This window comes from Trifolium pratense, linkage group LG3, assembly GCF_020283565.1.
Source record: "Trifolium pratense cultivar HEN17-A07 linkage group LG3, ARS_RC_1.1, whole genome shotgun sequence".
NCBI lineage: Eukaryota > Viridiplantae > Streptophyta > Magnoliopsida > Fabales > Fabaceae > Trifolium > Trifolium pratense.
In genome coordinates this window covers 44,351,868-44,365,664 of record NC_060061.1, presented here as the reverse complement: position 1 = coordinate 44,365,664, position 13,797 = coordinate 44,351,868, and the positions used below count along the sequence as shown (strand labels likewise).

Genomic DNA, 13,797 nt, shown 5'->3' with positions numbered 1-13,797 from the left:
GACAGTGGATTCTTCGTAGGACAACTACGATTCTAGATTTAAAACCAATTGTTAACATGTATTTAAAAGGCCCATAATCACACTAGAGATTAATTATATTTTCCGTACTTCCATAAGTTCCATTGTGTGTGACTAAAAAAAAAAAAAAGTTCCATTGTGTGCATATTACTATTTTTAAGACAATATGCTCTATTTTAAGAGCATTTGGATGACATTATATATCTAGGTTTGGACATATTGTTGTTTAATTTTTTTTGCAAAACTAGTTCTAAAAACATTCTTAATATACCTTGCGAAAAATACATTAATTTTTTTAAGAGATTAACGGAAAGAAAAACACAAGAGATATTTATACTAGTTCACTATATATCCATCTAAATCTATTCTTTTCACATATATGATATGATAGATCTCACATCAATTGTCGTAAACAAAAATATGAGCCAAGCGACAAGTGAAGATATAACCGAAAGGTTGAACATATATAATCAATTATGAGAATACTTTTAAAAAGAATAGTTAAAAATTTAACTTTTACTTAATTATCCTTAAAAAATATTGAGGATTTACTTAAAAGTAGTAATATTTAGAGAGTATGATTGTAAAATATTACCTTGAAAGTTGAGTAGGTTAAATATTTAAAAACACATTTTTATTTTATTTTGAATTATTTATTTTAGAATGGAAAGAGTACTTTATGGAGATATTTTGTACGATTAACATTAAATTAATTCCACCATATTATTGCACCATGTCACGGCCTGCATCTAGAAATGATAAAAAAGAAACTAGGCTATTTTTTTTACAAGTCAACTTAGTCAAAAATGTGTCTCCAATTTGTTATGAAATAGTAGTAGTGTTGAAAGATGACTATGAATAAGTTCAATGAAATAGTTTGGTTAGTTATATAATGGGTGACGTGTGAAATTGATCATTTATTGGACCTACATCCATAATTTTGATCTATAAAGGCCAAACACTCGACAAACTAGTGTGTGCATAAGCCTTCTTCTCTTAGCATGGCTTTCCAAATATCTCATTTTCTCTCATTATTTTCTCTCTTTTTCTTTTGCATTTTGGAGAAGAGTTTTGCTATTGAAACAACATGGGAGCAAAGACACCATCTTGTTCAAATCAACTCTCTCTTACCATCAACTTCTTGCAGCTCTTCAATAAAAGGTCAATTTAGTCTTTCATATTAAGCTTAATTGTAGTAATTGGAGTGTTTTTATTACATGCATATATACTATATCACTTTTATTAATTCATTTTAATCTCTACCAACTAAATTTAGTTATTGATTAGCTATAAAATAGATATATTTTTTTAAAGTAAAAATAGATATACAGTTGGTAGTTGCATATGTTATATTATTATTATGTATAATTTTCTCTCCTATAACAAAAAAAAATTATGTATATATTAATCTCAATATTTTAAAAACTGTCGATGTTAATATTGTTAGTAATCGTTCGTGTTATGCTATGAGTGAAATTCGAACTATCAATATCTTTATTACACTTATCCTTAACTCATTCATCCAACCACCAAGTCAATAATATATTATAATTTATATATAGTTTTTTTTTTTTTGAAGTTAATTTATATATAGTTTATAATAATGTATTGTACATATAAACTCTAAGGTCTTTTTTGAGCTTCAAAGAAAATTAGAGGAGATGATAAGAGAGAAGAAATGGGAAATTATTTCTTTGGTATACAAAGAAAAGAAAGAGAAAATGACCAATTGTGTCAATTTCTTTCAAGGGTTAACATCTTTTTGTCACGGAATATTCACATGGAACCCACCATCATATCATCATATATAAAGATAGGAAGGATAAAGGAACAAAAGCCAGCTGCCACTCATATTCTTCTATGAAAAATCGATTTTATTAATATTAGCAAATAACAAGAGTTGAGTTTGTAAACAAAAAAAATAAAATAAAACAAGAGTTGAGTTTAGTAAAATAAGTTAAATTTTGACAGCGTGCCGAATTAATATTTGAATTTTGATCGAGAGAAATATCCTCCTTAAATTTAATATCCTAGGTTGCTCGATTATGATTACCCTAAATTTATTATCCTTAGTTTGATGTATCAGTGTTAAAATTTTTAGGGAGAGTTTGTCATCTATTTGGATCCCATGAGACTTGAGGGATTAGTTTCTGTAGTTGCGTGCAAAGAATATTCAATTTACGCTAAAAAAATATATTGAAGAACTATTTGAGTTTTTCTTTGCTTGAAGGAACACTTGAGTTATTGTTGTTATGAAAAGTTTGCAAGATTAAGTCAATTTGTGTAAAGTTTTTATCATTCAAAAATGAATTTATTCTTTTAATCTACCCTTTTGTATATTATTTTTATAAGCTTTTCTCTCCCTTATATAGTTTATAGTATGGACAAAATGTTAAGTTTATAATCACGGGTCAACATGAAAGCAATTAATTCATCGACATAAGACTCATCACATTCACGGGTCACTGATTACATGTATAACTTTGTGGCTTGACTCGATGAATAATTTTTGTTGATTTACACAATTCATTCATATTTGGCACCTACCCACAATAAGTTAAAAATCAAATAACAAGTGGCTTATTTACACTTTAGCAATACGTAGTGATTTTCTACCCAACTAGGCAAAATTTATATAGATGAAGATATTGACAAAATTTGGCCAAAAGATCTTGAGTTGGAAAAGTGTGAAATCTTGATGAGCTTTTCCAATTATTTTCGTAGGCGTGAAGAAAGACAAGAAACCAAAAAATTTGCTAACTTTGGTCAATGACTTACATGGGGAAACAATTACTAATTACTAGGGTATAACTTATAAGAGAAGTCTTCAAAAAAAAATAAAAAAATTATAAGAGAATTAATATATTGCTTCTTATAATTATTTGTCAAATATGGGTTATTTTGAGAAATATTGAAAGAGTATTTTGATCCCTAATTTCTCTTAATTAGGACTTTGATTCTTAGTAGACGTTTCAATGTATTTTCATAGCTTAGGCAATTTCAATCCACTATAGGAGTAATCCTCGACTCAGCATAAAAACATTTGGTCCTTTTTAGTTTTTTTACTGGATTACATATATGGTCGAATTTAAAAAATCGAACATAAATTATTTTTTTATGGAAGAGTTATTATGTTGTAAACTCTCTCAAAATTATGTTGATACACGAAATTTATTTTAACCATATATTTCAGAAAAAATATTTGCATAAATTTATCTTATGTATTTGAGAATTATCTATAATTATATGGAGTACAAATAGTTTAATAATATACATGCATACAATTATATTTGTTTGAGGAATTATGCAATTATATTATACCTTGATCTATCTATCTATCTATCTATCTATCTATCTATCTATCTATCTATCTATCTATATGATTTGTATTTGAATAATGCTCAATCTCATCCAAGAAGAAAAAAACATGTCAATGGACTGTGAGAAGCTATAAATTGGAAAAATGGTGATTGTTTAATGCAAAACTAATATTAAAGTTCATAATTATTTGGTATTTAGTTATATGTGTACCTAACTAATAATAGAAAATAATTAATTATTGGTGGGTATAAATAACCCTCACTTGAGATATAAGTGTACCCAACAAGATAAGATTTTGTCTTTGAGCCCTTGAGATATATGCTTCCAATATCTAGCTAGATGCCTTGGTAAAGTCATTCTCAACCTTATATTATTAATTATTTTTAATTTATTATATTATTAATTGTTCTCATATATAAGATAAAATTCAATTTAGATAGAAAAATCTAACTTGAGAGTTATTTTTGTATTGTTATAAAAATGTTGAATTACCAACAAAATTTAGAGACAGATGAAAGAAATTGATCTCTAATTTTAACGCCTATCTAAAACATAAAGACAAAACAATAATAATAATAATAATAAAAATTATTATGTTTTTTTCCCGGTAATTGACCATATTTTTTAATAATGTCGTATAAATGTTTTTTCCATCTCATGATGTTAACAAGTAACAACACTTATTTCCTCAGTTGTTCTCAGGAGACGGGAGTCCTATTAATTAAAAATTTAATCGAGGATGAATGAAATATGATCAATAATCGTTTCAATAAAAATTTGAGCTCGGATTTTTTGTACAATTGGTTTTTACATAAAAGTATAAGACTTATTATGCAACATTATAACTTTTGTTGTTGAGAAAGTTATATTAGTATTATAAATTATTGATTTTAACGTACTGGTTAAGCAACAACAATAATTTGACACCACTAATTAACATGTTTCATTGTTCAATTTTTCAGGTACAAAAAGAAAAGCATCATTAGATGTGGTACACAAACATGGGCCATGTTCTCAACTGAATAAAGCAAAAATTCTTCCAACACATAGTGATATTCTTGATCTTGACAAAGAAAGGGTGAATTATATTCACTCAAAGGTCACAAAAAATAAACAAATTGATAAAAAATTAGATTCAGGTTCAGCCAATTTACCAGTTAAATCTGGTAGTCTTATTGGATCAGGAAATTATTTTGTTGTTGTTGGACTTGGTACTCCTAAAAAGGACTTATCACTTATTTTTGATACTGGTAGTGATCTTACTTGGACTCAATGTGAACCTTGTGCTCGTTCTTGTTATAAGCAACAAGATCCAATTTTTGATCCAACAAAATCTACATCTTATTACAATATTACATGTACTTCTCCTGATTGCACTCAGCTCTCTTCAGCTACAGGTATTTATATTACATATGGTCACCATATAACACTTTCATATTTAGTAAATTTTTTAGAATTTGTGGTAATTTTAAAGGGTAGCAGCTTACTAGTTGTATTTATCTTGTGTTTATGTACGTAAAAATAAATAAATAAATAAATAATATTTTTTACACCCAGCGTAATTTGGAAATAGTTAATATGCATGTTTAATTGAGTTGAATAAAATTGATATCAATGATGAAAACGTCATTTTGAAAAGAAAAAAAAATGAAAATAATTCGTAGTTTTTCTTGTTACATGAAAAAAATAAAATAAAGAAAAGCAAAAAAGACCGCATCCTAATAAAGGACATTGCTATTGACGGAGAAAATGATATTTACTTTTATTTATTTATTTATTTATAAAGAATAAAAGACTGTATTTTTTTGTTCTTATTTTTTACTTTGAATTTTCACTTGATAATATAATATTCTGCCCATTCCTAATTATGACAAAAATAGATAATTTTTTTTTGATATATTTAATTAAAAATTTGGACTAATACATTAACTTTCTTTAGCCCATTTTTGCTTAGGAGTGAAAGGAATAAAGAATTTGTTCTCCATTTTTGCTTTATTTTAGAATCATTTTTTCCTATATCATGATTAATTCCAACTTATATGATCAATTTATTTTGTTTTCCTTGAAAATAAGTTTTTTCTTTTTGTTAATATTCCTTGCAAGCTTTTGTTGTTGCTAGTCTTGGTTATTGTCCACCATGCATAGAGACGTGATTATGAATAAAATACATTAAATTTGTTTTGGTTGTAAATAAATTCTTTTGTTGCAATTTGTTTTTTACAATGAAAAAAGAAAATATTTCTTGACAAATAATATATGATCAATTAGTCCTCGTGACAACTAATAGGACAGTACCGTACGTGACCAAGAAAAAGACATACTAACTTCTCAGTTTTTGTTTTTATTTACTTGTTTTGTTATATTATATGAAAAATAATTTCTTACAAAATATTGCTATTACAGGAAATGATCCAGGCTGTGCTACATTAACAAAATCATGTATATATGGAATTCAATATGGCGACCAATCTTTCTCTGTTGGATACTTCAGCCGTGAACGGCTAACGGTAACACCAACGGATGTCATTGATGGTTTCTTATTCGGTTGTGGCCAAAACAACCAAGGCTTATTCGGTGGCTCTGCCGGCCTATTAGGCCTTGGTCGTCATCCAATCTCTTTCGTCCAACAAACCTCTCAAAAATACCACAAAACTTTCTCCTATTGTCTTCCTTCCACTTCTAGTGGAGTCGGCCACCTCACATTTGGCGCCACAAGTAATCGTTATGTTAAATACACTCCCTTTTCAACTGTCTCCCAAGGTAATTCCTTCTACGGACTTGACATTTCCGGAATTAGTGTTGGTGGTACCAAACTTCCCATCTCTTCCTCTATTTTCTCCTCCGGTGGAGCCATCATTGACTCTGGTACCGTCATTACACGATTGCCACCGACCGCTTATGCCAGCCTCCGTGATTCTTTCAAGAAAGGTATGACGAAGTATCCAACTGCATCAGGGGTTTCAATTTTAGACACATGTTATGATCTTAGCGGGACCACGACTGTGTCTATTCCGACGATTAGTTTTTTCCTCGGCAGTGGTGTCACCGTGGAAATCGCCGCGCCAGGGATACTTTACGTGGTGAGTTTGAAGCAAGTTTGTTTGGCGTTTGCACCGAATGGAGATGATAGTGATATTACTATCTTTGGGAATGTGCAACAAAGAACCCTAGAGGTTGTTTATGATGTTGGTAGTGGTAAGATTGGGTTTGCTTCAAATGGTTGCAAGTAAAGTTAGTTTTGATCAATGAATCATTCTTATTTGAACACATATATCCAATTAATCAAGCAAAATGAAAAATACATTGAAATAATTGTATTTTGGATTTTTGATTGGCTATGGTTATATAACTAAAGTTTTCCTATAAGAATTTTTCTTGATCAATATTGGCTTTGAGCTAGTTAGGGTGAAAGAAATCTTAATTGGCCATTTCTTTTCTTAATAATGTTATTTGCAAACTAGAACTAAATAATCATGTGGGGGTTGAAATAGAAAGAAAAATACAGGGCAAAAAATTGTGGGAAATGGTGAAAAGGTGTAATATATAGATATATAGATTTGAAGGGACAATATATTGATGACTTTATGATGTGTAATTGCTGGCAATTGTTCATAGATGTGTAATATGAAACAAATGTAAGCTTGTTTCTTGTCATTTAAGGTTTGTTAATAAAACAAGAACTTCTTGTTTTGGATTATGTCTTTTTATTTGGTTTCATCGTGATGATTACTTTTTATTTTTATGAAATTTATGATTAGCTAATTGATTCAAAGGCTTGTGTCATGGGAAAATATGATAAACATGTTAGAATCAGAGATACACAAAATAGAAAAAGAGAAAGATGGCTAGAGTTTCAATAGAATATCATTGCATTAGGTTAACATTACCAAAAAGTTACTAGATAATATATAATAAAACCTAATGGACTCTAAACCAACAGACTCAATAACATAGACTATTATTTTATTATCTAATACATATTCTCAAACTCACGATGCATCAACAAGATGCATTGTGAGTTTGTCAAACAAAATACGAAAAACATACTAAATACTATAAACTTCAAACACTAATCTTCAAGCTAAAGCTTACTAAGCTTTAAGCTTGTTACACATTAAACGAACAAATCCAAACCAAATAGAAGAATCAACCAATAGAGGGAGAAGTGCAATCAATCGGAAGAAGCCAGAGAGAAATGCAATGCAATCAGAAGAAGCCAGGAAGAAGTGCAATCAATCAGAAGAAGCCAGAGAGAAGTGCAATGCAATCAGAAGAAGCCAGGAAGAAGTGCAATCAGAAGAAGCCAGAGAGAAGTGCAATCAATCAGAAGAAGCCAGAGAGAAGTGCAATCAGAAGAAGTCGGGGAGAAGTGCAATCAATCAGAAGAATTCAGTAGGGAGATGTGCAATGCAATCAAAGAAGAAGTGCAATAGCAAGAAGTGCATTGCAATCAGAAGAATCAATAAGAGAAGTGCAATGCAATCAGAAGTGCAATACAATCAATCAAACAAACAAAACAAACGGAATTGAACCAAACGAAGTCAAACCAAACCACCGTAACAAGATCTGAGCCAAACATCACAATAAAACTTGCAACAAATCGAAATTGCATAAGAAATCACACTTCAATAGCAAACCGAGATACATTGCAAAACGAATGACCTTTGAATTCCTTCACCAAACTAATGACTTTTGGTGGACAAACAAACAAATTTCACCGTTCAAACCAATGATACCTACCTACTGTAAACCAAATTCTTTTCAAGCTGATTCCTACAAAACAACTTGAGAAAGACCCAACAAAAATTCAAAATACCAACACTAGAAATTTAACGGAAACAAACACCCAACATTCCCAAATTTTTGGAAATTTTGACGGCTGAAGCAACAAGTGGTTCAAGGCGGATCGAACGTTGCTCTCGATACCATGTTAGAATCAGAGATACACAAAATAAGAAAAGAGAAAGACGGCTAGGGTTTCAATAAAATATCATTGCATTAGCTTAACATTACAAAAAGGTTACTAGAGAATATATAATAAAAACTCTAAAGCAACAGGCCCAATAACATAGACTATTATTTTATTATCCAACAAAACCAATGTAGAGTGACACACACTCTAAGTATGTTTATTCAAGTCGATTTTTTAAATTTGCTCACAAGATATATAACATGTTTTAAGATGGTTTTTTTCTTAAAGTAAAGATGATCTGAATTTGATACTGAGTTTTTGGAACATAATTTACCTGATTTCTTTGCAATCACTATATATTTTACAAGTAGATTATCTATACTGTACATAGGTGAAAGTAAGAGATCGAAATTTTGTCTAGATGTCCAAAATTCTCACATTCATTGATACCGTAAATACTACTTTTACTATTAATAAATCCTATTATTTCATTAAGCCACTAGGTTTGGTCTAGTAGTGAGAAATTTGGGTAGCATGTACGAGGTCCTAGGTTCGATTCTCTGCTCTGTTGTAAACAAAAACAATCATATTATTTCATTATGTTCATCCAAGTTTTATTGAATGAACAATATGTGGATATGCTGTTTAGGAAAATATTTGGGCCAATCTACAATTTATATGGCTGAAATATGAGGAGTGTGTATGAAGGTTTGCTTATGGCAAGAAGAAAGTAAATTTTGAACTTGATTGTGCTACTGCTGGTTGATTTGAGATATGTAGAGGTTCAGGACAAATTTTGGTACTTTTTTAGTTTTTTCCATACAGTTTTATAATTTAATTTCATTTCAGATATGTAGTAGAAAGTAGTTTATTAAACCCCTTTGCTTTAGACATGAATGATATGATGTTTTTAGTTGAAAATTATTATTTTTAGTTCAATTTAGATAGTGATCACAAAGCATTACATGACACTTTTGATGCATTTGACTTCAAACTCTCTTTTAAGGTGGCTCTTGATGGTAGGGATCATTTAATAGGGTACAAACTTGTACAATTTGAAAATGAACAATTTGCAAACAATGCCATCAAACAGTTGAATGACATGTTCACTAGTGTGCTTGTGAAAAATCTTATTGATACATTAAATGATGAAACTTTAAGCAACTATTTGGCCTCTTTGGTACGATAATTAGGACAATAATTGCTTAAAGTTTTCATCATTTAATGTTTCAAAAAGATTTTTCACAAGCACATTAATGAATATGTCATTCAACTATTTGATGACACTCTTTGCAGATTCTTCATTGCCAAATTGTACAAGTCTTTACCGTTTTAAGTGATCCGTACAATCAAGAACCACCTTAAAAGAGAGTTCAAAGTCAAATGGAGTTGTGATCATTAACTAAATTGAACTAAAAATAATTATTTTTCAACTAAAAACCTAGATCATATCATTCATGTCTAAAGCAAAATAATTGATTGAGGTTTAATGAACTACTTTCTCTACTACACATCTCAAATGAAGCGTTATTTTCTAAAGATGAGGTTTGCCCTTTTTGTCGTAAAGCGTGTCTCGACACTTTCGGGGAGCATGCAATTCATTTTAGGAGCTTCCCGACTTCAAATACAGGCATCACTTGGTCAAAGATGTGCTTTTTGATATTTTTAGGCGTGTGAAGAAAGAGGCACCAATGAACTTCTAGATAAACCCACAAGAAGCGAGATCGACACTTCGCCCAGCGGATGTTCTGGTGTTTGGATGGGTAGGTGGGAAACATGCTTGTGTAGATCATTTGACTGGAGTTTCCCCACTCATGGAACTGGGGCTCGAGGATTTTACTGTGGGACGGGCAGCCTTTAATGCTGCTTTAAATAAAATGACCAAACATGAGAAAGCATTATCTAATCAACATGTTTTTATACCATTTGCATTCGATACTTTTGGATTTCTAGCACCAGAGGTCGTAAATCTTATGAAAAGAGTCCAAAAGGTAATGCATTGTAATGTTGTGTCATGTCGCCTAGGTCTATGAATGTAGTTTTTCAAATATTGAGTTTTCTATACAAAAAAGGATTAACAGTGCAGCTTGTTGCCCGTCCACCTTTATTCATTTGTAATTATTTTATATATATGAGATATATGATCAATTCCTTAAAAAAAAATCTGAGAATGCTAAGAAGAAGAGAACAAACAAAAATGATTTTTTCAAACGTTATCTCCTCTCTCTAGAACCACAAAATGCCTATCAAAGCCTCTTTGACTAATTGGTCTAGAGTTCGATCCCCGCTCTCCTCACTTTCTAATTAAAAAGTAGAATTTAAGCACATGGTAGGTGGGCCTATGCATTATCCACGCTTCAAGCTCAAGTGGGCTCTTGCGTGAGGGGGCGTGTTAGAAATAATATAAAACCATTAATGTGGCTCTATCCTAACAGCTTAAGCTTTTGGGATAATCGGTCATTTGACACTCCTCTTATAGTGTTCACTGCAAATCTAAAAGCGGCCTTTCCGATGTAGATATCCAATTCGTTTGATGGTTCGCGCGCCTCTCTATCAGCATCATCGTATGGTTGTTTTCACCATCTTGGACCTGTTGCGTTTGGATCTCGTCTTGTTTTGTTCCTCATGATCGATTTGGTTGGGTCTTGCACCCAATCGGTCGTTTCTTAGCCATCTTTGTCGTGGTGGTTCTCTAGTGCTCCATGAGAGCTCGTCGACGTCGGTGTTGTGTACTATGTTGTTGTTGCGTGCTACTGTTCATCTCTTTTGGAAAAGGCAGAGTTAGTTCTTAATTGTTTTCTGCTTTGGTGAGTTTGATTTGTCTGGTTCGTGGTGTCTCAACAAATGGGTTGATCGTTGTTAGTTGCAAAATTGCTGCTTTGTTGTGGTGGTTTTGTCTCTGATATGGTGGTTCGCTCCTGGATGCGTTCAAGTCTATGTTGCCGTTTGGGTTCTGTCGAATCTAGTTCGCTCCTGGCTTGGTTTGTTTTGACATCAAGCATCACCGCTTACCAATGCCACATAACAAGTGACATTCTTTGCCATCATGTTTCCGACGTTGCGGCGATTAACGTTAAACTAAAAATCTAAAAAGGACTTAAGGTTCCCAGTTCCACAGGTAAAAAAGAGTGTCATGATTTAAAAATAACATATAGAAAAAAATACATACATATAACAGAACATGTAATGTGGGCATTTGATCCAAGATCACGCTAGGCATGAGGGTGAGTGTTGAATGTGAAGTTGTGTTGTTGGAGATTGTTTGAAGTCTGACATTGCATAAGTCCCGAGATGTAAAGTGTATAAATATGTAAGGGCAACCTTGTTAGGATGTGTTTTTACTTTGGGCCTAGTTTGTTTGGGCTTAGCTAGTTTTGGCCCATTGTAGCTTGTGTTGTAAGCCTATATAAGGCAATTGGTATTGTAATGAATAACACATTGGATCATTGTTACCAGCAAACCTCACCCTTTAAACTAACTTTTGGAGATAAGATCCAAGCATATTTAACAATACATACATTCATAAGCAAACAACAATATTCCCAAGCAATTCATATATTCCACAAAACCACATCAAAACAATCATTTATCAAATGCAACAACACATTGATAAATATAGAAATAACTCAGTAAAATATACATCAACACATCACACATGCATTCTGTTCTGGACTGGGCCAAGAGCTGGCCCAATCACTTCTGCCAGACATTTGGGGCACAGCCCAATGAGGGGAGACTTCCCCGACACGTCAGTCAATGACGTGTCCTGCTCGACATAACGGATAGGCAGCACGTTAAACACGTGCTCATCTATCCATGCATGTTGATCCATTCCACCGTAGCTTAACAGCTAAGCAGCACGTTTAGCACGTGCTCCTTTATCCAACCACAGCTGTCATGGAGCTTATCCCTTACCCGCGAATAGCGGAACGGCTCCAACCAAGATAGAGGCAAATAACGGCCTTCCCCTACGATACAGGGACTATCTTGGCAGTTGAGTCTATTGGGCCGGTTATCCCGACCCAGTAGACCAACCTTTGGCCCAGCGCTGGGGGCACTATATAAGCTCTCCTAGACAGGAGAGCCAGGTATTCTGATTCATTACTCAATATACTTTCTCTCTCTTCTTTGTATCTCTGGTTCTCTTGCTGACTTAGGCATCGGAGCACCTGCAGGTACAAACCCCCCCTTCGGTGTGGAAGCTTGCTTAACGGACCGGCCTCAACCTTTCTGATCATCAGGTTAGATCACATTCAATCATATAAGAGATCATTAGAAAGTATTATTACTTCACAGTTTTCCTGACACGAGGTTGCTCGCACGTATACACCTTAAAGTTAAGTTCCCTAAACAATAATAACAACTATATAGAGCTCTACAATTCGCTGTTTAAACCCAAAAAGTTCTTTTCATCATTTATTCAAAAAAATATTAAAAAATTCCTCACTTTTAAAAAATAATTTTTTTAAAAATCCTTCCAACATTTTCATCAAACACTCTAAGTTTTTAAATTAACCTTTGAGTTTTGCGAAAAAATCAAAGAATATTACCATTTTACATAAACTAAAACATAACCTATTGTGTCTCTACTCGAATTGCGGGTTCAAATAGTTACACAATTATCACAAACAAAAATTTTATTTTTTGAAATGGTACATTTATTCAAAATAATTATACAATTCAAAATTTTGATCGTAAGAAATATTGAAATGACTGTAACTCATTCAATTTTTTTATCAATTTTTCGCAAATCATATATGCGTTTATATCATTTCAAGGAGTCAGATGTAATGGTTCATTTATTACTTTACATTTCCCAACATTAAATGACCAAATACCCCTATGAGTCCGAGTGAAGCAAATGTCACATCGAAATATGTTTTTTCAAAATTTCAAACCTGTAAATCTATAGATCTACTTATTCTAAGGCTATAGATCAATTAAAAATAACATTATCATTTTTTTTCCAAAATCACAAATTTTTAAAAATGCTCAAAATGAAAAATAGTCTTTCAAATAATAATCATAACTCACACAACAATATTAATAAAAGAAATTAAAACAAAAGTTAAGAAAATCAAACCCTATATCTCTTAAGAATTTTTGACCAATCTTAAAAACGAAAAAGGAGGGATTTTTACTACCTTTGAAGCCTTGTTCTTGTTAATCTAGAAAGATTCTAGCCTAGCTCCCTTGAATTCATGCTTGAATGGGAAAGAAGTGAAAAAAGTTCATGAAGAATAGGGGAAGGAGTATGCCCGCGGCGGATAGAGGAGATCGATGGGGAAAAGAGAAAAAAAATTGTTTATGAGAAAAGCGACTAGGGTTTGGTATTTATATAGAAATTGGAAAATATTAAAATATATTCCATGGTTAAATCTCAACCACTAGATCTAATAGCACCATTCTAATGTTATTTTGCACACAAAATGCACATTAAACTACATCCATAATTTTTTTTAAGAAATTGAAAATAATTTAATATGTTATTGAGACCCATCAAAATTAGTTTATAGATTTTTTATTGAATACTGTTAATTTTAAAG

The 13,797-nt window shown here is 31.8% G+C and overlaps 1 protein-coding gene across 1 annotated transcript; it reads left to right on the top strand.

The window, feature by feature from the left end:
• Nucleotides 1–811: 811 nt before the first annotated feature.
• Nucleotides 812–7,036, top strand: LOC123912841 (aspartyl protease family protein At5g10770-like). Its single transcript, XM_045963418.1, has 3 exons — nucleotides 812–1,179; nucleotides 4,302–4,736; nucleotides 5,743–7,036. The coding sequence occupies exons 1-3, from the start codon at nucleotides 1,020–1,022 to the stop codon at nucleotides 6,567–6,569; spliced, it is 1,422 nt and encodes a 473-aa protein (XP_045819374.1). The 5' UTR covers nucleotides 812–1,019; the 3' UTR covers nucleotides 6,570–7,036.
• The last annotated feature ends 6,761 nt before the right edge of the window (nucleotides 7,037–13,797 follow it).